Source organism: Sceloporus occidentalis, unplaced genomic scaffold (assembly GCF_023333645.1).
Source record: "Sceloporus occidentalis isolate IW3139 unplaced genomic scaffold, rSceOcc1.0.p SCAF_63, whole genome shotgun sequence".
Taxonomy (NCBI): domain Eukaryota; kingdom Metazoa; phylum Chordata; class Lepidosauria; order Squamata; family Phrynosomatidae; genus Sceloporus; species Sceloporus occidentalis.
Genome location: NW_028317043.1, coordinates 1,264,017 through 1,289,436, shown reverse-complemented (window position 1 = coordinate 1,289,436; position 25,420 = coordinate 1,264,017). Strand labels below are relative to the sequence as shown.

At 38.7% G+C, this 25,420-nt stretch overlaps 1 protein-coding gene across 2 annotated transcripts in view; it reads left to right on the top strand.

The window, feature by feature from the left end:
• Positions 1-1,237: 1,237 nt before the first annotated feature.
• The window catches only part of LOC149287174 (cyclin-Y-like), a 43,075-nt gene continuing 18,892 nt past the window's right edge, over positions 1,238-25,420 (top strand). For both annotated transcript variants that reach the window (XM_089493165.1, XM_089493164.1), the window contains exon 1: positions 1,238-1,391. In XM_089493165.1, coding sequence (XP_089349291.1) covers positions 1,238-1,391 — 154 coding nt within the window. The remainder of the gene's footprint in view (positions 1,392-25,420) is intronic.

Below are 25,420 nucleotides of genomic sequence, written 5' to 3'. Positions count from 1 at the left end.
TAGTGTGTGTCTGGGTATGTTATTTTGCGTGTTTGTTAGTGTGTCTCTGGGTATGTTAGTTTGCATGTTAGCATGTGTCTGGGTATGTTAGTTTGCGTGTTTGCTAGCGTGAGCGTTGTGGCTGGTTGTGTTGGATGAGTGGGTCTGTGTGCCTTAATGTGGGTATCACATAATAGCTGTGGGCGTGGTTATGTGTGAGGGAGGGGCAGCATTGTATTCTTGGGCTGGCCTTGGGGAACTTGCAGTAGGAATAATATATAAATGGTTGAGTTTCATCGTATTCTGTCTGACGGCAGCGGCACCAATATGACCCTCATGGATTTTGCCTCTGGGATCTCCTCAGTTGGGGGAAGTTTCTAGAAAGATCACTGAGGAGAATAGATGGTTATTATTGATTGATATATATAGCACCACCATATTCCATAACGCTGTACAACTTGTGGACAGGACATAACAAGTCGGGCACGCAGGATAATTCCGATTTACAGAAACTGACGAGGACCCGGCTCACATGAGCTTACAATCTATAAGAGGTTTTCCTGGGGAGACGGAACTTTTTACTGGGTACATCGCAGACCCCCAGTCGTGTATTTGGGGCCCCTGGCTTTAGACACGTTGGGAATGTCTGTGTCCCTCCATATATACCGGGATCCCCGGGCTGTATGTGGACCCTCTCAATGGGCAAAAATAATGACCCGGAAACTCCTTCTGTTAAATCCAAGTCTATGGCGGCAACATCACTGCTCTCCGAGGCTCTGACAAAACCACCCAGCCGCCAACACAGGAAGGAGCGGAACTTCAAAGAACCTGAGCAGAAACCTCCGACCGTCACAGTATCGCTAACCGGTTCCCCGTCCAATCCAGGCAGTTGGTTGTCCCTCTTACATCCTTCCTCCTCTCTGTTTCCGCCCCTTTGAACCGGAACCTTTTGCAGGGAGCAGCCCCGGGCTGTGTGCGGATGGTGCTGGGGAGGAGGCGGCTCTGCTGTGTGGGAGCGCAGAGAGGCTTCATTAATAAAGGGTCGGGAGACAAGATGCCCGAGTGCTATCCCCGGGGGAGAGGCTGCCATTCCCGGACAGCAGGATATAAAGGGGCTCCATCCCTCTAATACCTCACCTCTCCGTGTACCGCCCCATGGATCTGCCCCGTTAGCATCCCACTCAGCTCTTCTATCGCCCTTGCACCCTGACCGCTTGGAGCAGCGCAGGCAGGTGGGTCTGGGGCACGGGGCAGCACGATGGGCAACACCGCATCCTGCTGCGTGTCCTCCAGCCCCAAGCTGCGGAGAAATGCCCACTCAAGGCTGGAGTCCTACCGACCCGAGCACGACATCAGCAGGGAGGATACGGGCCACAACCTGCAGCACATCAGCGACCGGGAGAACATTGACGGTAAGAGGGTAAAGGAGGCAGCTGGGGGTAATAGATTGTAGTGGGCGGCAGGAGATGCTGCTGGGACTGTGCTCGGGCTCGTAGAGGGGGTGTAGGGGTTTGTTGATGTTGGCAGGAGATGCCCAGCCCCCCCATTGCTTTGAAAGGTTGTAATTAGGAAGCGCTGCTTAACAGGGTGGATGCTGTGGCAGCCCGACTGCCTCCTTTTATTATTTACCAGGATAAACCCCATTGATCGGCTCCCTGACTATATAGAAAGGGTTAAAGCAGCACTGGGACCTAGAAGCTGATAGCTTTGATTGACTCTTCCAGGCTCTGTGGCAGTTAAAGGGTTATCCAGCTGTGTGCGGTTTCTTTTGTTACCCAGAGGCTGCTGGCGTAAAGATCTTCCATTAGAAGCCTCTCCATCCCTGTTTGCCTGCTGCTGGGATTGGGGTTAGCGGCATATAATAATATAATGCATTAATATACTGCTGGGCATTGTTCAGGGGATTGTTAGAAACCCTAGATTGCGAGCCGAGCCCTCTGTTAGAAGAGCTGTGGAAATTGGGGCTATATAGCATAGCATGTAATGGCAGGTTTTGCGGTATCTTTCTGCGTGTTTGCTGTCATACGTTGAGTTTTTGATCTCCTTATTGTTTATGGTTCTCGTTCCTGGCATCATGTATTCAGTTTCGCTGCCTGTAATGCGCATACTGTACTAGAGGCACTAAGGCACCGTTAACCCATACAATAATTGAGATGACCTGTAATCGATTTGAGTTCCTCGCCTTTTTGTAACCTAGATCATTGTTTTACAGCAGAGCGTTGTTACCTTTTTTTTCCACACGAAATACAGAATTTGCTGAGACCAGGCACTCTCTTGTTCGGCCAAATATTGCTGTGTTTTAGTGACCTAGAAAAATTGCCTTTCAGATTTATTAGAACTTGGCAGGGATCCACTGTTTCTATAAAACTATAAATCCATAGTCCGCAGAATCCTACAGAGTCAGTGCAATAAAACAGATCCGTATATTACATCATACCTACTGATAATGCTGCAATATATGCATTTACCGGTCAACCCGGGGACGCCGAATCAGCGGCTCGGTGGACTGTTCTCAAATAGATTCTTGAAACTTTGTTCAAAAAAATAAACAATAAAACGCAACCATTGACAAGTTTTGCAACAAACTCAAAATATTTAAAAAATATTCTTGTTGCGTGTCAATTTAGGTTTTCTTATTACTATTACTAGTGCTGCTTTAGGGTATTTTTTGAAAGGGTCAGTTTGCTGTCCCCCGACAGCTCCACTCTGGGGAAAGGGGCAAATCGTTTATGGGGGGGGGGGGATTTTGCAGACCCCTCTATACATTTTTGTAAAGGGATACCCCAAACATTTGAGGGTTCTATTTAAGCCCGTTGGGACGCTTTCTCCATATGTGTGTGGGGGGAGTCTTGTTGGAACTCTTGTGGTAGTGCCTTAGCTGGCTGAAGGTGGGCAAGAAGGGGGTTTTCTGGAGCTGAGGTTGGGGAAAGCGACAAATGTTGGGGGGGGGATGGCAAATGCATGATAGAGGAGGTGGGGGGCTATTCTCAAACAGTCCATGTATTTGCATGAGGACATACTCCGCTATCATATTTGTGATTGTTGGGCTGTCCCTTTAATGAGACATGTCATGTTTTGTTTATGGCGTGTTCTGCCTGTAACCTGTTCTGTTCATCACAGAGAGAGCTCCATCTGTCCAGGAAGGAGGAAGTAAAATCACAGATGATGAGCGCAGATTTAGCTGCAGGATCTATCAGAATTTAATTCCGAGTAATTTAAGATAAAATAATAGATATTTTTCCTCTTCTGCACATCATAGGTGATCCCTTCTCCAGATCTTCTGATTATGTTATAATATTTCGAGTTAAGTAGCCAACACTCCCCATCTTTTATACTGTTATGTGGGCCAAGATATTAACACACATTTTTACAAGCCGTATGGGCTTCGGTCACTTTAGTCTGAAAGGTCCCTCCAACTCTGATCCTCATCGCTGAGCCAACCCAGTTTATGTTCTTCATCTTGTTGACAGGGGGTAGGACAGGCGTGATCAAGATATACTCGGCTCTTTATCTTTTGAAAGGCGGTATATTCACTCCAGTTGTTCTGTTTGTGCCCAGGCAGTGGTGTTCTAAATTGCCTTCAATGTCTCCAAAATAACAAGGTTTTGTTTGCTTTAGAACAGGCCTATTCATGGTCTCCGAAGTACTGAGCCTAAATACTCTGTTATTCTTGACAATGTTCCCGAGACACCATGGTACGACAGTTATATTAGTTTTATTCTTTTAGTGATTTTGTATTGTGTGCTTTCTTTTTTGTATTTGTTAAATGGAAAAATACATGTGTATACAGGAAATAAAATAAGTCTAGAAATCAAATCTCTAATTGCTGCCCTAGTTGTGTCTACCAGTAATCGAGCAACATCGTGACAAGTTTTGTAGAGATTTTTACCAACATCCATTACTTAAAGCCATATAAATAAGATGGAAAGAACCTCGTATTTTATAATGTTTTGGGCTGTCGTGACCTTCTTATTGAGAACATTGTTTCTCGTCCTAGCTGGTCATGGTCGTGTGGTGGAAGCTGATTATTGGGTATGGGCCATCGGGAAGTTGCGATTTCCATTCTTGATATAGCACTTTTGCGTTGGCTGATGGGGGAGGCATGGCTTTTATCAGATATTATTATTTTTTATTCTGGGAACTTCCGCTTCTCGCAGCTGTACGGTTGTATCTGAAAGCTTTTAGCGCTGCACAGCTGCAGTTAGCATTGTTAAAAATTTCAATACGTGGAAATTTGAATAATAGCGTTGATTGCGATACTGTACATTCCACTAATAGCCGTCTCAATGAAAGCAACGTAGAGACTAGAGAATATCAACAAATGTGATTAATCATTAGTTACGGTTGTCCACGGTGTGTGCATTTTAATACAAGCATTTTTTTTCTTTCCTCCAGCGTTGGATTTATATTCTGTTATGTTGTGATTAATGAAATTTAGCATTTCATGAACAATGTCCTTTTTAATTGTGGACCATGATTTATGTGCTTGTGAGATATAATATTTTAGAATGTCTTCCTTTTTGATCCACCTAAGAAGATGAAAACTATTTTTTTTTCTCTCTTTTTAGCACAATAACAGAACTGGGTTTTGCTCAGCATGTGACATCATTTTTTGCCCATGGTATGTCATGATGTCACACCTTCTCCACCTATTTCTGCATTTTCCATACTGCCCTGTGTGGGCACTGTATGTAATACAACGCCGTCTTTCAATGAATGTTACAGCTGAAGAATACATTTCTGTACTGGCTTTAAAAATTGCAAATGAAAAACTTTTTCCGGATAATGCTAAAGGGGATTCTATAAACCATTTCCTTTGTGAGACTTCATTGAACAAGCGATGAATCAGATGACATGGGACACAAATGAAGATGAAACTATTCTTTTCATGCTTGTCTGTTTGAACGTTTTTAATGTGTTCTGAATTCCGAGGACCAGCGTTACTCGTTCACAAATGGGTTGTCTTCTTGAAAAATAGAATCTTTTTATCTGGTGAGATTAGCTGAATGACTGATATATGTATGCTATATGCTCAGAGTTATCAATCATGGAACCGTAGGTGTCTGTATTATGTTGCTGATACACCAAGGCTTGAATACTAAACCAATTGGTAGGGTGTCGCAGAAAATAAAGTGGTAATGTAACTTAAAAGGTTACCATGCCTTTTGTAATATCCCAAATATAGTCCCATCTAAAATACATTAACAGAATGGAAATAGAGCAGCACAGAAAGAATCCAGGCATTGTGTAAAATGCTACCTAAACGGTTAGTTTCTCTGGACCCCCTTGTGGCTGTAAGTGGAATTGCAAGTAACGCATATGAAGGATCTCGCCATAAGCTTGGTTGTCATGAATTCCCCAAAGCTACTGGGTCAACTACTCAGGAGGGTCAACTACTCAGGAAGGTCAACAAGGACTCAATTCTACAAGCTTTTCTGAAAGCTTATGGGAAAGAAGAAAAAAAAAACAGTCGTTTTGCCCATGTTGGCCCAACTTCAACCAAATGCTCCATTTTCTTTTGGGATAATATGGGAGTATGAATTTTTCTTTTTGAGTAAATGGAATGGCTTACTATTTTTATTCTTACTGGTATGTATTTGTTTTCAAACCTTATTGGGTTCTTCATCCCGACTTATAGTCAGGATAGCCTTTTGCCTATATCGTTTTAACACCCATGGGATAGGCAGGAGAAATTAGTGCGTTATGATCAACCGGGACTTTTCTGATTCAACGAGACCGCGGAATGCGAGTGGCATTTCATGCAGAGTCCGGTAAGAGTATAGCGCGGGCGCTACTGAAGGCTTTATCGATCCATGTACATGATTGGAGACAAGACACCACCGGGGATGAAAAGAATACCTTCTCTGATTCAGCTGATAAAGCCTCTGAACGCCATACATTGAACGCTTGTGTCTTTGGATGTACCAGCAGCGTTAAAAATTACATAATGAATCAAAACAATATATGAACCCAAATCCTTGTATTAAGAAGGATTATTGGAAGTCTAGTTTGTTTCATTCCCTGTGAGTCTTAATAAGGCCTTTTCGTCTAGCAATAAGGGCAACCTGTGAACTCAGACATTTTATTTTAATTAAAAAAGGCTGAAATATGATCCACGGAGAGAGGGATCCTGCTGTTCTGCAATCTGTAGGGGGGCTTTAAGGCTTTTGTTCAGGAACCTTTTCCCCCAAACCCTCATGTAGCTGGTTCTCTGTTGCTGAACCATTTCATACGATCCCCATGGTGAACATTTGTCTGGCTACTAGAGTAACCAAGGAAGGCATTAATTTGTGTGCAGTGAAATGTATTGTAGTCCGTTCATAATGGGCTCCAAACATTCTACAGAAATATGTATGACGTTCTCCGTTACACATGTTACAGACGATCAAAATGGTTCCCAATTAGTCCGTAGTTGGAATTTTTTTTCCAGATCATAAACGGCCCTCGGGCAATTATAAAGGAAGGGGCCTTTCTCCGGATTTCTTGCCTTTTTTAAAAGCTTTTTTTACCCTCTCTATTTTTTTTAATCTGCTTTCTGCCTCCTGTCATTTTTCCTTCTGTTCTATTCTTTCCTCCCTCTTTAGATGTTTCCATTTTCAGTATCATTTGCTGACATCTTTTTCTCACTTTTTTTTGTTCTTTACCTTTTTTTCTTGCTTGTCTGCCTTTTACATATTTTCATCTTCTTTTTTTAGGCATACGAGATCTCAGCAAAAATATAGGTGTAAATATTGCTGTGAAATTGTCATATGGTGTACTAAAAATACTAACACAACATATATGCTCTGTTGATTTATGGCAAGGCTTTTTTTTCTTAGGTGGTGGGTGCCTTCACCAATTTGTCTGTGGTTAAAGGTAAATCAGGTAGTCCTTTGCATATACACACACATTTGTCTTTTTGTTGCCCCCCCCCCCCCCCCCGAATGTTTCTCTTGTGAAATTTATGCAGGATTGTTCTTCCAGTACAGCTGACATGTTTAATTTCCTTCTTGAAATTGTACGTTGCTTAAAATTTAATTTCCTGTGCTAGAAAGTGACGATGAGGTGGCCAAGTAACGCTTTCCCTAATCTGCTTTAGAAATTAGATTCTTAAGTAGGATTTTTAATCATCCGTCCTGATGCAGAGGATTCCAGTATGGTTCATTACTGTATATTAATACCAGCAAGGAATACGCGATAAAATAGACTACTCTAGAAATAGAATTCTTTTTTTATTAATAATAAGAGAATCCAATATATAAACTTAAACTTGGTATAGAAAAAGCTTCCGGGGGATATTACATCTCCTAGCCTGCCATGGGCTGGTCACAGATATTAATCTTTGCTCAAGTAGGTTTTTGTTTTTTGAAGCTGAAGAGCATGAGAACTTTTTGCGTTCCCATCCCTTAGTTCCTGTTTCCCGGTGTGACTTAAGACACTTAGTCCAGTGTCTGCTACCGTTGGGTGTCTTTCCAGATTTTGGGCAGGTTTGTACTATCCTGAGCTCTGTACGTAAGGCCAGAGTATTGTCCCGGATAAAGACTTGTTTGATATTTTTGTGACCCGATTAGTGCCGCGTTCCGAGAGGGTTTCAGGTTGCGAGAACTTGCAAACAGCGGAGAACCAGGAGTAGGTTGAACATAGAAATAAATTATAAAGGTTTGTGAAGATCTATAGAACATTGTCCACCGTAGACCCCAGTAACTGTCCACCGTGTGCAATGTTGGTGCCAACCCCTTGTAACGGATGTCTTACCTGGAATGGTTTACTATTCATGTCTTGGGTCTCGTGTGGATTTGCTGGTGGTGTCCTCATAGCTAGTTTTTCATTTTACATTGTGTGTCTACGTTAATTTACGTTTTGGCTGCTTTCAAATTCTCCGGTGACTCTTCAAACTGTGGTTGATATGTAGGATTCAATTAGTAACCTAAGATCTCCTTCTAAGCTCCTCAAGCAAATTATAGGAAAAAATACATTTTCTTGGTTAGATTGCTCGTTCTAAACTTTGACATGCATAGAAAAAGATGTAACGTTACATATGCTTTTGGGACCTGAAAGGTCTCTTCTTCATATGGGTTGCACGATTTTTACATCTGTATCTTTTATTTCATTGAACACAAGACATCTGGCACAGCAATTTCTCTTCGTTATCCTCAGTCTGGGTTATCTTGTTAATAGTAATCTTGTTACACTAATGCTAGAAGCAGATGCCATTAATATTACCGAGATAAACACAATTTTCTTTTACTTCTGCTAGTAATCCGGTTAACATGAATGACCCTGTGGTGTTGCTTGTGGGGATGTTTTACTGTGTATTAGCAAAAGAGGTATTTTCTTTAATTATTCCAGGTTTTTGTCTGTTTAGTTAAATCTTTCTTTTTTCCCCTAATTGTCGCTTGCGGAAAGGCTCCAGTTTTGCGTCTGTTCAATGCATGACATTGACTTGGTGCCACTGTTCTAGCCCGAGGCTGACTAAAGCAACTTTCTCAGTTTTGGGTCAGGATAAGGGCCATCTATGCCATCTATCATGGGACCTGTACGCTTGTAATAACATGGGGGACATGATCACCCCAGAGTTAACGGACACGGTACCATAACAACAAAATATCCAGCAGGATTTTTTTTTTTGTTTACTACCAGCTCATTAGGAGTGACTTAAAGTGCCCGTCTACACGCTCCGCTCACCACGTGACCGCGAATGGCCGTCTCCCAGAGACAAAGAATTTCTACAAGAGTGGGAACCTAGGAGAAAAGTAATGACTTTCCTTTTATTTTTGCGCCAGAGGTCTATAACATTGATAGGATTCTGTTCTGTATTTTTTTATGTCTTATCATTGTTTTTGTATAAGCACTGTGATTCTGTTCAGATTTAATATAAAACGAATAGGTTCTGGGTTTGTGCCTATTTTTGAACTCCTTTGTTGCCATTTTTACTAATTGGAAAGTTTTAACTTTTTAACTTTTTTTTTTTTTTTACCTCCTTAAGTATTTATTTATGTTTAAAATCTTCAAAAAAGAACTTTGTGCTGGCAGTGAATAACGGTTTTGGGGTCACGGTGTGAACGGGTTTGCAGTTAGTGTAGTGGGTCTCGGCCCTGCAGGGAGAGCAGAAAGTGAGCCTTTGGGCTGGTTTTAACCCTTAACCCCTTCATGCCCAGGCCACCTTCTTACATCCCAGTCATAGTCGGCAAGTGGATGGCGTAAAGCTACGTGTTAAGAGATACAGGTAGATGACTATGCTAACTCTTTGCTTTTGGGGCCCCAGTCATCTCCACCTGTGCTGAGCCTCCATGGTGTAATTATGCTGGTTGGGGAGAGCAAGAGATCTCCATTGTAGCCGGCCCATTATACTGGGAATAACGCTCCTATATGTGAAGAGGTAGATGCCTATGTTTGGGGATTGGGGTTAACACATTCTTGTTGATGGTCATAACCAGCTTCTCCACTGACTAGTTACAGTATGTATAGAGACAGGGAAGGGGTGGAGCCTATCCTCCAGGAGGCCAGGCCAGTAGCAGGCAGGCGGGTTTATTCTAATTAAGTGGGAAGATGGGATGGGTATAAATAACAAAGTGAGTGGAGCAAGCCCTACCCCTAAATCAAAGTCAGACAAAAGTCTTTGCCCATCCATGCCAGTAGTATATGTTTTTGCACATGCAAATGACGAATACAGTTGAATGGGTAGGGAATATACATTTCACTGTGGATTTTTCTTTAATTATTATTATTAATATTATTTGCTGATTTTATTTGTCCGCTTATGCAAATACCATTTTTCCCCCCTTACTGACTTGGATGTGCTAATTGAAAGCAATGTATCTGGATAGCAATGAGTGTTACTAACAGGTTAATGTCACTTCAAGGATATTCATGCTGGGTCTGATGTTATGTTTTAGAAATACATTTTCTTTGTAAAGATCTCATTAAAACCTTTAAAATCTCATTATTAGTCATAATTGCTACACTACAGAAATATGCCATCTTATTATTTTAATAAGTTACGTGGGTTTCTGAATATTCCTGCTATATCTGTACAGCGAGTATTAAAGTGCCATTGGGCTTCTTACATTCTTTCATTTTCATACACATTGAGCAGAAGACAAATTACCAGCCGGGAAGACACTTCCAGCAATCTGCATTTCAATATTTTATTGATTTTTTTATCAAATACCAAAGTAAAAAGCTGCGCCAATTATTTTCGTCTGAGTTATTTTTGCCCCACGGTGGTTTAAAAAAAAAACAAAAAACCATCCGTTTCCCGTCCCTGGTTTATGTGTTGATTGTCATCTTTCGGCCCACATAAGCACCTGTTGTTTAAATATAATAAAATACTTATTACCTGAAAATCAAAAGAAGTCTCGCAATATGTAATGGAGAAAATGTTTTTCTATATTTTTTATGTTAAAGATATAAGGTATTTAATGCGCTTGGTTTTTTTTCTTACTTGCGTTATTCGCATAAATGTAGGCCTTGCTTTTTCCCTAATTTTTCTTCTAATCAGAATACTTTGAAGCATGTTAAAGTATCAAATGATAGGGCAGTGAGAACTTGAATGACGCAACAGGCATCCACCGTACCTGGTTAAACCAAATGTAAGGGGTTCATTCACTAAACCTCAACTGTGTATTGTAGAGTATTTCTCCCACATGGCCTTATGGAGGACAGATCCCATCTTCTGTGAGAAGGGCTCATCTGGCCCTGCCTAATGTGCACCTAAATCAGGGAGATGACGTCTCTATATAAACATCTCGCCTCATATCAACCATGCATTATATGGGGCCACGTCTCGCCTTCTTTTAGAGATATCCGCTGTTTTAGACCCTTCATAATGTTGAGTTAAAAAGTTCAACTTTTTAACTGAATTGGAGGTGTAATGAACCTTTTTTTTTTTTTTTTCCTTATAGCACTTTGTGTCCATTTTGAGAGTGTGGTAGAGACCTCGGAGGTCCCAAAAACTTATAAAACTTTAGTATTACTTTTTTAAATGTTTTTTATATTCACAAGAAAACTATTTTTACTATATTTTCTAAGCTTTATATTCTATTTATATCCACCTTATGTTTGATGCTGAGATTAAGTAGCAGCCATGCATACCATATAAGAATTTCTCTTCTATAGTTTTACAATTTCATTTAATACATTTAAAAAGCATGTATCCTGATTAACCTCTGACCGACGTAACTGCATTTCCTTTATTGCAAATCGATTAAAAAATAATTAGATTTTCTATTTAATTAACACAATACATTGAGTAGAATGAGAAAAAATACTGAATATACAACATAGTGCACATTTTTTATTTTAAACCATGAAAAGTACAGGCTTCTGGCTTTGATATTTGCTGTGATCATCAGAACGGATTTCAATTGTAGTTTTGTTGTCTGAACATCCGCTTGAGATCTGTGCTGTGCACTTACACTTAATAAATAATTGATTTTGATGGCTAAAGAAGACACACTTTTAAGTTGAAAGGAGTTATATCTACAAACATAGAGTGAAGCAATATAAATCATTTCAACTTTATGACCCGAACTGGTTGTGTTCCGCCCTTCCATCTGTTCTTAGAGGTACAGAAAAAATGTTATGTTATTTTTTCTTCTTTTACAGACATTGAAAGGTCCCATAGTGCAAAGATATAAGAATTATATTATATTATTATTCATTTTATGAATATAAACACAGCAAGTTATAGTGACTGCTCTCGTAGTAAAGACGTAAGGTTTCTAATAAGAGGAACCAGGGATCTTCAATGGGATCCTTGGATGTCATGGCCGATGTCCTTTTGGGAATGATCCTACAAAGCATCCAGTAGAAGTCTTCAGTAGTATAAACAGCCACACAGGGGCGTAACTAGAAACCACAGGGCCCTGGTGCAAACATTGCAAACTACCTCACCAAGCAACATGTGCCACCTTTGTCCTTGTGACGGCTGCCTTTACCCCAAACATCTTATCTGTGCCATCCTAACCCCCAAACTGCTTGTATGGGCCATTGTTGCCCCCAAACAATTTCTGTGCCGCTTTTGCCCCTTCCATCACCCTCTGACACGCATGTAAACACACTCACACAAATTACATACGCATACTAACACACACGTACACATACTTCAGCCCACCCCACTTATACATACATACTTACACACATACTGCACATGTATGCAGGGTCACATGATGTAACGTGACCCCAATAAGTTCCTGTCTCCCCATGCCGGCTCGATATAGGGCCCTTTTCTAAGCAATTTTCAACCAGTACGAGGTTAGTTGTGCCACTAGAGTCATATTCTGTGAAGTGCCATCCGTTTTTCCCACACCATAAAGCAAACTACTTGTATTAATGTAGCGGAAAAAATATGATTTCAATTAACCATCAGAACCAACGCACAAACTAATTGCACATCCTATAATGCCTCCTCTGTTCTGCCTCCATTCCATGATAACCAAGAAATGAATGTATTGGTTTTACTAAGTAACATTGGGTGTTCCTTTGTTCCTTGTGAACCCATAACCCTTATGTGTAGATTGGATCTTGGCACGAGATATAATCACTCTGGGCATGTCATCTATCTGGTAACTGCTTCACTGTATATATTTTCTGTTTTCCTTCTATCGTCGTCGCATTGTACATTGTTTGTTTTATTAGGGATGGAAGGACGTTCGCCGTGGCGAATGATGAATTACCCTCGGGGAGAGTGGATGCTATTTCTGGCCGCTATGATCTGGATTCGCTTGCATGTGACACTTGTGTCTTATCTCTTACCCCTTTTACATGATTGCTGCTCAATCTGTTTTTGCATTTTCTATGGATCTGCTTCCATTATCTTGAATAATGAATGCGGAGTGCTTGTTCTTCCGTCGGTTACCTCTCTTTTGCACGGCAGTGATTAGTATTCCTAATCCCGGTTTTATGTTCCGTGCAGGTGAACACGTTCACGTTGTGCAATGAGGCGACCGTTCTTCCCGTGCCGTCCCCTCGTATCATTTGTTCCTCTCTCCATGTCGCCTGGAACATGCAGCTGACACTATTTTAATCTTTGCTCAAACTGATAACGTGATTCATTTGCATCTGCAGGCAGTGAAATCTGTCACTACCTCGGCACCTCATCTGCTATCTTCATGGAACAAAACAAACGAAGACATATGTGCCATCTGGCAGTTGGTATTTTTACTTGATTTTAAAGAAAAATGCCAGAAATACTGTCTTGATCCTCCTTCAGGCGAAAGAAATCTTTGCTTGGCAAGACAGCTTCGGGTAGGAGAACATTGTGTTAATGTAAATAGAAACAGCGACGCTTGACATCAGAATGAATATTTAACCCACTGGTTACCAAGAGAGCAACATATGTGGTTTGGGTTAAGTCTTATTTTGGCTGAGGCTCACGGGGGCTCGTTTGGCAGCTCAGGGACACGTTTTAGACATGCTTTGCGGAACTTCCAAGTACACGCGTGAACCTGTATTGTATTAAAAGCAATCTGAAGATTAGGTCTCATTCTGATTACCGATGGCCTGGCCTTGAAATTTGCCCCAGCCTGTCCGCCAGTGACTAAATCATGAGCAGAAAATTCAGACTTTATACCTACCTTTGACTACAATGTATCACCTACTTTGTCTGGGGTCTATTCAATAAAGTAGGAGTAAGGGGCAACACAGTGAGAGACTCCCACAAAAATGGCCGAGGTAGCCCTGTACAATCCATATCTAAATAAATGAATGAGGGACGGTTTGGGTATCCCGTCTTGATCAGAGGCATCTACAATTAAAAATAAATAATAATAATACTAATAATAATAATAATTTGCACAAAATGGTCTTTTGGCATTCCTTGATGAGTTTTGCCCCTCCGCCCTTGATAATGATGTCAGGAAGTCAAAATGCCCTAGCTAGCTTCGTCTTTAGTGTATAGAAACTTCTTTGTCTTCCTGATTTCTATACCACTTATAGCTTTAAAACCCTTATACAGGCTGATGAAGAACTGAGTCATAAGTACTAGAGACAGGCAATGTATATAGGAGTGTATTATTAAATAATATTAATTGTGTCGGGTTGATACAATGTTTTGTCACCACATGGAAAGATGATATGATAGCGCTGATAACTTTCTGATCCTTTTTCTGATTTCACTTCCATTATTCTATATAAAGTGATTTTCTTGCACCAAATGAAATGTAGTTTTTTTTTTATCTCGGAAAATAGCATTTTCATTTTTTTTATTTTTTTTTATTAATCCCCAGAGCTATGAAAATGATAATTCTGTGCTAACTCGCAGTGACCCTTATTAACCTTGCCAAGAAATGCACTCGTGGCCGGTATATCACTAGGTGCACTCGTGATTTTGGGTCTCTGACGTCAAGCTCTTCTGATTTTTACGATTTATTTCTTAACATGTATTAGCGTTCATTTTTGAATGGTCGGCATGCGATTGGACGCACTCCAGTTCATGAAAAATCTGTTCTTTTTGCAGATATTGCGGGGGAGGGGAATCAACAATTTACTTTAGGAGTATGAACATTGACCCAGACTTTACAATGAATTCTGAAATAAACCGGTTTAAATAATTCTGTAACCCTGATTAGCTACTGCACATCTGTGTTAGCTTTTTAAATGGGAATTCCCTTTTTTTTTTTTTTTTTTTTTTTTTAAGAATTAGGCTAAAACACGTTTTCAATAATATTGGGCTATTTTTTTTTATTTTTATTTTTATGATTTAGTTTTTTTGCATAATGTTTTTAGACAGTTGCCTATTAACCATTTGTATGTGTCGCTACTCTGTTATCTTAGTCCAATCTACTATTCAAACACTCTTACTCTCTATTGTACTGACTTGTTGCAAACAATAGAATGGCTCAGTCTAAATCCCTCAGTGGGAAACTTTAATAAAACTTTATGGTGGAACTCGTATTTTGGTTTTGATTGCTCATTGAATAAAGTAGACAAATCTCCAAATTTTTTTTTTTTACTTTTTTTGCAAAGTCCAGGGATTCATTTTGAATTTGTGTGGTGTCTTGACAGATGGTGTAATATGTGGTAACTTAAGTAGTTTTCTGCAATTTGTTCTGATTAATTAAATGGTAACGCATAGGATGCCACATCTGCAAGTCGAGTCATTGTGAAAAAGGGACATTCTTTTAGCGGTTAGCTACAAAAAAATATTCTCTTTCTACTGGTCATTAATTGCGGCGTAAATCGGGAAAAGCAAATCTTCCACGTGAAATATATTTCTACGTTTTCTCTAACTCTGAACTTTGAAAGTGAAATGTTTTAGGCCGTATTATTTTTTTGAAGTTCATAGGAGTAATTTTATAATTTTATATGAACAATAATAAAATATGGGGAAAAAATTGGTTTAGGATCTGTTTAATCTCTAACCATGTGTGTATATACATTCACTTCTATTAACACAACTTCAAGATGACCACTCTGGTGGATTTTTTTGTGAAATACCACATTCAATACTCTGCTTCATCCCTTGAAAGAGGTCAGCAAGACTCCCAGTCCTTGAAAGCTAAAAAATAGTTGTCTTCAATAAGCTGCAATCCTTCTGCGGCCTGATGACGTTTGAAGGCGTTTGGGATATGTGTTGGGGGGGGAGGGGGTCATCAGTGCCCTCCCCACTACAATATATACCCATTTCGATGAACGCTTTGACATTCAATGAAAGCAACATGCTCTTTGTAGATTCATCTATAATTTTATGTCCTATGAGCAGTCCAAGAGGGTGCTATAAAATACAGAGTCCTTGATGGCCGGCTGTGTAATATGATAGGTAGACATGAAATCAATGAACGGCGGAAATCCCGGGTTCTGGTTCTGCCTATCCCCCCCCCCCCTTCTTAGTGTCTTGAAAATATATCTATTTTGGTTTGTGCCTGTAACCCTAGATCTGTCCAAACCAGTCCCTGTATCTCTAGATCTGTCCAAACCAGTCCCTGTATCTCTAGATCTGTCCAAACCAGTCCCTGTTAGGTTGACTCTACTTGCTTTTTATCTCCATCTGTCCATAGAGAGGATTTTAGAATAAACAAAACAGTTGTATTTCCATCTGTCCCAGTGAGAAGCTGCCGGGAAAGGGCTATGTGTGATGTAGAACCTCCATCATATTTTAGAATCTTCGTAACAATGTTGCTTTGGATCCCATATTAAAACATTTTCTTCAGTTCCGTAAATTTAGGAGTTTTCACTCCTTAGAATAGATCTATTTTATTTATAAAAAAAAATAAAATCTGAGATCCATTAATTCATTCTGTGTTCCACTATTGTAGAGAATTAAACGCAATTGGTATATTGGTTTATGGAGCACGTCGTTTGCTTTGCTGCTATCTAGATTAGCCGAATCCACTGTTCCTCATATATATTTTATTTGCTCTGCAATCAATATGACTTGTCTGACACTATCTTGCTCTTGTGAATACATAAAACAGATAGTGTAGAGTGTAAAACCAATAATGTGTGTGAATTTAATATTGCACTCACAGAAGAAATGGATGATTCAAGCCCATCTATGTTGAATGCAATATATTCTTTAATATTCTTTGTAGATTCTAAAAAATAAACTTGAAATAGTGCAGTATCCGAGAGACTGTTAAAATAGCCAGCAGAAAATCCACTCACATTTTGTTTGTGCACCAAAGTGCTTGAAGAGTGTCAATAACAAAGTCCACCGGTTTATAGATGTAAAATCGTCCAAGAAAAATACTTCTAAACGCGTTTCGCCGACCTGGCTTCTTCAGTAGAAGTATAATCCATAAAATAGGTCAATGATCTTGTCTCATTCGTTTATTTTTTTATATAGAAACTTCTGTGTATGCGTCATCTCACGTCGTCTCGCGTCATCTCGCGTCGTCCGTTGGCGTCATCTCGCGTCGTCCACCCTCGTCGTTCCGCCGTATATTAGTATTTATTGTTATTTTTCGCTTTCAGTACGTCACCACGCACCCTCGCCAATGCACCGTCGCGGGTGATCTTTATTTTTCGTTCTTTCTCCCATTGTCGTCTGTCTTCTTTCTCCGTACGAATAAAGTTTTATTTTTGTGTGTCTTCCTTGCTCCGTACAAATAAAGATTTAAAAATTTAAAAAAACAGTGCGATATACATCTTATATTGTCGGGTTCCATATACCCACGCGAAAGCTCGGTGTGCGGCTCAACTTAGAAAGGTGCAGTCATCTCAGAAGTGGAGTTTAAACAGATATACGGTTAGGATCAATTGAATAGGTAAGTAAGAGTGTCTTTATCAACTCCGGATTAGACGAGGACACGAGCAATAAACGTGAGAAGGACGCAAAGGAGAAAAAACACCCAGAGAGAGAAATATCCACCTTAGACAGTTTTTTATGTGAAAGTGAATTTTTTAAAGAAATTGTGAACGAAAAAAGTGATATTAAAAATGTGTATTTTATTCAGAAATTATAATAATAATTCTATCTCTGTGTCATTTTTCATTATATAACATACATTTGTGTATTGAAATATGATAAGGGATGTATTCAAATGTGAATGAAACATTGTGTAATTTTATATCCATATAGATAGAGACACGAATTAGAAAGGAAGTGTAATAAATAAACCTACTGTGTGTTGTGAATGTGATAAGGTGTACTCTAACTATATATGTATGTGTTTATCTAATAAATAAAGATATAAGTGTGAAGGGATAAATTGGCTATCAGACAATTAAAGATCCATAAAGGGAATTTCTTCTCTTAAGACATAAAAGTATACAATATGTATTTCAATGGATAAAAAATAAAAAATAATAATGTTATGTATAAAAAAAATTATGAATCTTAATTGTGTCTACAGTGTTTTTATTGATAATAAAAAAAATGTTATTTTTATTTTATACTTATTGATAATAAAAATCATGTTCTGTATAAAAATAATAAAAATTGTGTCTAAAGTGTTATGATTGTATATGATAAAATACCAAATAAAGGTGGTTGTAGAGATATTATATTTTTTAAAAAAAATATATATATATATTTTTTTATTTTTTTATTTTTTTTAAATTTATTATGTTATTAAAAATTCTATAATCAAGTGTAAAAAATCAATAAAAATAGATAAGAGTAAAATAGGGAAAGAACTAATCCATAAAGGCTAAAATGTCAAGTTCCATATTTAATCCCCCTTTTTTATGTGTCTGGAACTTGTATATCCACTCAGTTTCTCGTTTAGCGAGCGTTTCTTTAATGTTTCCTCCGCGCCAATGTGGAGTGACGATATCTATCCCTATAATTTTAAAATTCTCAAGGGAAAAGGCTTTACAAGTGTTTGCATGTCTGGGCACACTGTGTTTAGGGTAATTATTTCTAATGCCCCCTATATGTTCCAATGCTCTGATTTTTAGTTTTCTAGAGGTTCGCCCTATATATTGGGCGCCACAGTTACATTCTAACATATATATAACATTAGTGGTATTGCAATTGATAAAATGTTTAATTTTGTATTCCTTCCCCGTATTAGTGCATCTAAAATCTGTACTTTTTTTCTCTTGTGCACTGCATGTCTTGCATAATTTACATCTCCCACATTTATGGTATCCGGGGGTTTTTATTGAGAGAAAATTCAGATTTTTCTTTTCAATCTCAGGTAATGCACTAGGTGCCAATATTGCCTTTAAGTTATCTGTTTTTTTATAAATAATATTGGGATATTCTGGTAAAAACTCTTTTAAAATATTATCTTGTTTTAAGATAGGCCAACATTTTTTGACCGCTCTTTCAATTTCAAAAGCCTTATCGTTATATCTCGTACAGAAGGAAAACTCAAATTTCTTCTTAGGGTGTTCTGGATTCTTAAAAAACTCTTCTCTCTTTTTTTCTTTAATCGACTTAAAGCTCTCTTGCAGTAAATCCTGTGGATAGTTTTTATCTTCAAATTTCAATATAAGTTTTTGACTTTGGGTTATGAATTCTTTTTCTTCCGAACAATTCCTGCGAATCCGGCCGATCTGTCCCCTTGGGATATTTCTTAACCAGCTTGGATAATGACAGCTTGAAAAATTAATATAGCTGTTTCTGTCCGTTGGTTTAAAGTATGTTTTTGTATGAATTTCTTCTCCTTTTTATATATAGGGTCAGATCTAAAAAGTTTATTTCTTCTTTGTGTATACAGGAAGTAAATTGTAAATTATAATCGTTATGATTAACATATGTGATAAAAGAATTCAATTGTTCCAAAGGACCATCCCAAATAATGAGAATATCGTCGATATATCTACGCCAGAGGACCAGATTCGCATAGAAAGGATTGTGAGACCAAATGTGTTCTAATTCCCAGTCTGCCACATATAGATTGGCATAACTGGGTGCGAATCTGGTCCCCATGGCTGTTCCACATAACTGCAAGAAAAATTTAGCTTCGAACCAAAAATAATTGTGCGTGAGGATGATAAGACACTCTTACTTACCTATTCAATTGATCCTAACCGTATATCTGTTTAAACTCCACTTCTGAGATGACTGCACCTTTCTAAGTTGAGCCGCACACCGAGCTTTCGCGTGGGTATATGGAACCCGACAATATAAGATGTATATCGCACTGTTTTTTTAAATTTTTAAATCTTTATTTGTACGGAGCAAGGAAGACACACAAAAATAAAACTTTATTCGTACGGAGAAAGAAGACAGACGACAATGGGAGAAAGAACGAAAAATAAAGATCACCCGCGACGGTGCGTTGGCGAGGGTGCGTGGTGACGTACTGAAAGCGAAAAATAACAATAAATACTAATATACGGCGGAACGACGAGGGTGGACGACGCGAGATGACGCCAACGGACGACGTGAGATGACGCATACACGGAAGTTTCTATATAAAAAAATAAACGAATGAGACGATCATTGACCTATTTTATGGATTATACTTCTACTGAAGAAGCCAGGTCGGCGAAACGCGTTTAGAAGTATTTTTCTTGGACGATTTTACATCTATAAACCGGTGGACTTTGTTATTGACACTCTTCAAGCACTTTGGTGCACAAACAAAATGTGAGTGGATTTTCTGCTGGCTATTTTAACAGTCTCTCGGATACTGCACTATTTCAAGTTTATTTTTTAGAATCTACAAAGAATATTAAAGAATATATTGCATTCAACATAGATGGGCTTGAATCATCCATTTCTCCTGTGAGTGCAATATTAAATTCACACACATTATTGGTTTTACACTCTACACTATCTGTTTTATGTTGTTTTTTTTTCCTCATATGTATTTGCGCCCCATTCTTGTTCGGTCTGTTGAGATTTTCACACCCTGAGGAGGAGTGTCGTTTTTTTGGGTTGCTGCAGTCTTATCAGGGAAGTATTATATCATTTGTTATATACACTACACGTGATTTGAGGTTTATTTCACGTTTTTCTTGTGAATACATGCTGGCTTGGTCCTTGTAAATGATTAAACTTTGGATATGCACCAGGTAGAAGAACAATATCGCTTAACCCTTTGCATATGATAACCATTTATATACTTTGAATTTATATAGCGTAGGAACAGTGTGCTCGTTCACATGTATCGTTTCATAAGCTAGGTATTTTTCTCTTGTATTTTTGCACACGTATGTATGTAGGTTGTAGTGATGACGTGTTTTCCGGTTCTTTCCCTGTAATGCTATGCCGATAGCATGGAGAGGTTCTCGTTAATAACCCTGATGCCCCTTCCCGATGCATTTTGGAGAATTTTGTTGTTTGAAAGCTACAAAGCATCAGCTGCTTGCAATTTCTCGTATCCGCACGATTTGATCTATCTTTAGATTGTAAGATTTCCTACGGAAATTCCTTTCTTGTAACTACTTCTCTTTTAAATGCGATGGTATGTATAGTTCTCATTGTGAAGAACTGCAGAATATCAAATGTATATAAATAAGATACCAATATCTGGTTAAAATAGGAATTTATTCATAAAAAGCGATTTATTGGTTTATATGAAAATGAATTGATGAAAATATCTTGCCCTAGCCATATAGACGAACAGAAAAGCATACATTTCCGTCAGCGGAGGTCTGTATCTGATCCTGATGCTTCGCGAAGCCTCCAGACGCTTCCTGGTTCTCAGAAGAATGAATCTCAGGAAAGGGTGTTGTCGGGGTCCCCATTTAACAAAACTGCATAGCGTGTAAACATGGTATCTATACATCAACAGGATAACAGAAACACCAACATCTAACATACAATGATTTCTTAACACGGATTAATCATATGGAGCAGATACTCTTAAAATATCCCGGATACAGAGGCAAAAAGTGCCAATGAACTGGACATTGTATAAGAATTCTCCTTTTGAATAGGCGCTAATCTGGTATAGTCTATGCGATCAGATGTGTTTAGCGATGTTGAAAAATAAGGGCTGTCTGCTTTATCTCCTTTTTTTCAGATTTTATTTTGATACATTATATCCCCTTTAGGGAAAGAGGTTTCCTAACCATATTGCAACAGCTCGTAAGATTTCACCAACGTCATCTATTATTTGTTTTGATATTTTATACTGATCTCTAGCGTAACAAAAAAATAAAGTAAGGTTTATGCTCTACATTGTTTAACATGGCTACAAAATATATGATTGCAAGCTGAATATATATATATATATATATATATATATATATATATATATAACACTTATATTGAGTTCTTTTTCTCTAGAGTTTTCCCCTACTGATATTTATTTCGAGCTGAACGGGTTACCTGGTAATGTTGTTACATTGTAATTCTGAAAGACACGTTGCGACTTTGAACGCGGCCCCCGTTCTGCTCACCTGGCTTTTACTGATGTAACAAACCCCCGCTGCTGATGCACTTTAGTCACTCTGCATTTTCACTTTCTTTGTCGCGTATCCCAGTCAATCCCCTGAGAGATTGTAAAATTGTATACATTTTCCTACGATGAGTCACTTGTGTTTGTTACCGAAGACGCAAAGCTTTCTCATTCCTGTCTAGGTCCTCCATGTTGCTTTTTAGGACTGCTGGCTTTAAAAAAAAAAAAAAAAAAAAAAAGTTATTTCTTAAAAAGTGCATTCGTTATGGTGTCACCATGCTAATGACCAGAAGGATGGTTGACTTTATTATGAAATGCTAACCCCAGTGAGCCTCTGCTGTAGGAGAAGATTAGCCCTGTATAATGTATAGCTAAATCGGGAAGATGTCTCCAGAGCCTCCTTGCCAGGGCTTGACAAACTCTAGGTGCCGGGTCGCCATGGTGACTAGAAACCACTTTCAAGGAGTTAAAAACTCAGGGCTGCCATCGTAAAAAAAAAATAAAAAAAAATTAATAATAATAATAAAAAATAATAATAATAAAAAAAAAATATATATATATATATATTATACCAAATTGAGCAACGCACAACCTAAAAAGTATAAAATGAATATATACAGATTCCTGTGCTGCTTCTAGAATAATATCGGGCAATACGTTAACCCGTGGCACCCACCTCGGCACCCACTGGAGCCAAGCTGCTTCCCAGGCACTAGGTCGCCATGGCGCCAATTACTTCCTGGTGCTCAGGAAGCTGCAGGGGTTGCTGCGAAGGATGCACGGCATCTAAGGCCCGTGTTATGTGACCCCGCTGCGGTAGAGCGGCAGCTGCAGCAGGTAGCAGACAGGTGTCCATATAACGTGTGCTAATCTATAAAATGATTACATATTTATAAGCACTCACGTGTTATATTGCCCTAATAAACATAATTTAATTTTGCAAATAAAAACATGTAGAAAAAAAAAAAGCTGGCTCCCAAATCCAAACCTAATTTGTGGAGACCTGCGTTATGCAGGGCCAGCTCACCCCTTCCTGCTAGAAGAACAGACCATGTTAGCTCTTCGTAATGAATAGTGTAGTAGAGAGCTGCTACCATAACCCTCACGCAAACTCTCCTGCCAACTCTCCATTTGGCTACTTTATTAGGCAGCCACCATGATACAAGTTTCAAGGCATTGGGCTGTAACCTGCACACGTACCTAATCACGCTAACACTTCTTCTGTGACTTTCAGAAAACAGTATAAAGTGCCAAAATTGATCGCTTTAAAGAATTAAGGGTACTCCCTGTCAACCTTTCGGGGTACATCAAAAGTAGACTTTGGGTCCGGATGCTAGCTTGGGGTAATCCATTATACTCAAATTTCTTTATGGATTGACGTTCACTCTCGGGTGTTTCCTTTTGTAACCATTTTTATGTAAGCTGTAATGTGTTTTGTTGTGATGTTTGAAGCTGAAAAGATCAATAAGTGTTCATTTATTAAACATAAGTGGTTTTAACCGTATCCCAGAAGGAATTGGTGGGGCTTGAAATGCCCTCCTCAGCAGTTAAAGCAATTTGGGAAAATTAAGAGAGTAATGGAAATGTTTTTTTCTTTTCTTAATAGCTCTCCATCCATGCCCCCCCCCCCCACTCCAAAAGAAGGTGACGTACAGGGCAATAGAGTTTTTTTTCGTTGTTTTTTTTTGTGGCATGTAACCTAATCTCCAGGGATAAGAAATAAATTAATTGAATTTCCTTATTATCTGTATTGGAAAACTTTGGTAGAAAATGCATAAAACGTTTATAAAATTGTGTGCTTTTCTTTAATGTGGATACTACCGCAGCTTCTACTTTTACATCAAACCTTTATGACTTTACAAATCTTACTATTTTGCCTTTTAAAATATTTCTGAAAACTTTTCTAAAGCATTCTTCTAGGTTTAAATGAGGGTTTGCAACACTGGGGTTTAAAGGATCAGTCAACAAAGGGTAAACGAAATTTATAAAATACATTTTGGGCAGAACTGTTCCTTTAAAATGTAGGATTTTAGAAAGCGTTGAGCATCTCGCAAAGGTCCAGGTTCTTTGTATTCCGTAAATAAGTACTCGGGACCACGGGATTCTGCATAAAGTGTCCTTTTAGTGCTTTAGAATTCTTTTATAATTCCTGAACATACCCAATATCTGTAACATAAGTAATTCTGGTTACAATGTGCAGAAACGCGCTTTGTGGCTTACAGTATGGAGCTTGGATGGCAATACAGGAGTAATTACTATGTCGTAACTCGTAGTTATACACATGGGTCTTGGCAGAGCTAGGAATATGGCAGTGCTGTTTATTTGCTTGGGACTACTTAAATGGTAGCTTTAGCTTGTATAAAACGTTGTTCCCAATGTATAAAACCACCACGCTGAGAATCCTTTTAATGCTCTACAATAATTACTAAATAAAGGACTCTAACTGTAACGTTTCGTCGTATTGGCTGTATAAGTTCAACCGAATTGTCCACAAATTCTTTTTTTTTGGCTAATAAGAGATGTTGGTATAGGAATATCTTTTATGTGTTCTCAATGTATGATTTGCAACACGGCTGTGACCTTTCACTAGAATGTTAGCACGAAGGACAAAAAACATGGATTGTTTCACGTATAAACATAGTAAAAACTTTATGCACAGTGAACTACTGGATATAAAAAAAAAAAAATAGGTGCGTGCACCATTAAAAGTAAGGTACCCTTTGGAAAAGGAAAAGTAACTTGAAGAAATAATCATCTTGCTCCTGAGAACACGCATACAAAAGAGTTTGAGAACATCTCAGCCAAATGCCTGCACTACCGCTCAGGAGTTTTAGGTAACTTGTGCCATTACAAAGAGGAAAATGTCCAGTAACGTATCAGTCTGATCCTGCACACACAGGTAGTCCAGAGGCAAAATTTGGGGTGCAAATTTTCTCTACACACTGGAACCAATAACCAAGCCTTCATCGGCCTTGTCAGTGAGGTCCTGTTGGTATCCTTCTAGGCATAAGTGATCAAAGAGGTCCACGTCTGGATCTCGTGAGATTACATTCAGCCATTCTCAAACTTTTTTTGGTATGGGTTTCTGAGAACAGTCTGAACATAACTTGCGGCTCCAGAGGATGTATTGTAGCTGTTTAATGTATGGTAGTGGGGTATTTACAAATACCCATTTCTTTATGGGTTCCTTTTGCTGCTCTCTCATGCTCTGATATGGGCGGTGAGGGGCAGTCTGCTGAACTCTGAATGTAGAGAGTAACAAAATGACAGATATGACAGTCTATTTAACAAAGCAAAAAAAACATATTGAAAACTCTGAGTTTGTGTTAATTAAGGCTAGATCTATAATAACGAGTTACAAAAACTGTGGTTATTGAAAAACATTTCAAGTCCTCTTTTAGTTATCGCTGACTAGCGCCATGGCCAACAACAAGCTTTCTTTGGAATATTTAAAAATACAGGGGGCAATGTAGAAGAACGAATGCAACTTGGTCCATACAAACTGCCACCAGTTTTAACTGCTTAGATTCAAGTGCTATATGCCTATTCTATGCCTATTTAAATTCCTTCACTGTATTGGCCTCTACCACTTTTTCCGGCACTTTTTATCTACCACCCTCTCAGTAAAGTAAAACTTCCTTACATCATATGTAAGCCTCTGTATTATGGGCGTATTTTTACTCCATTGTCCATGTATAGATGTGTTCATCTTGTATAGA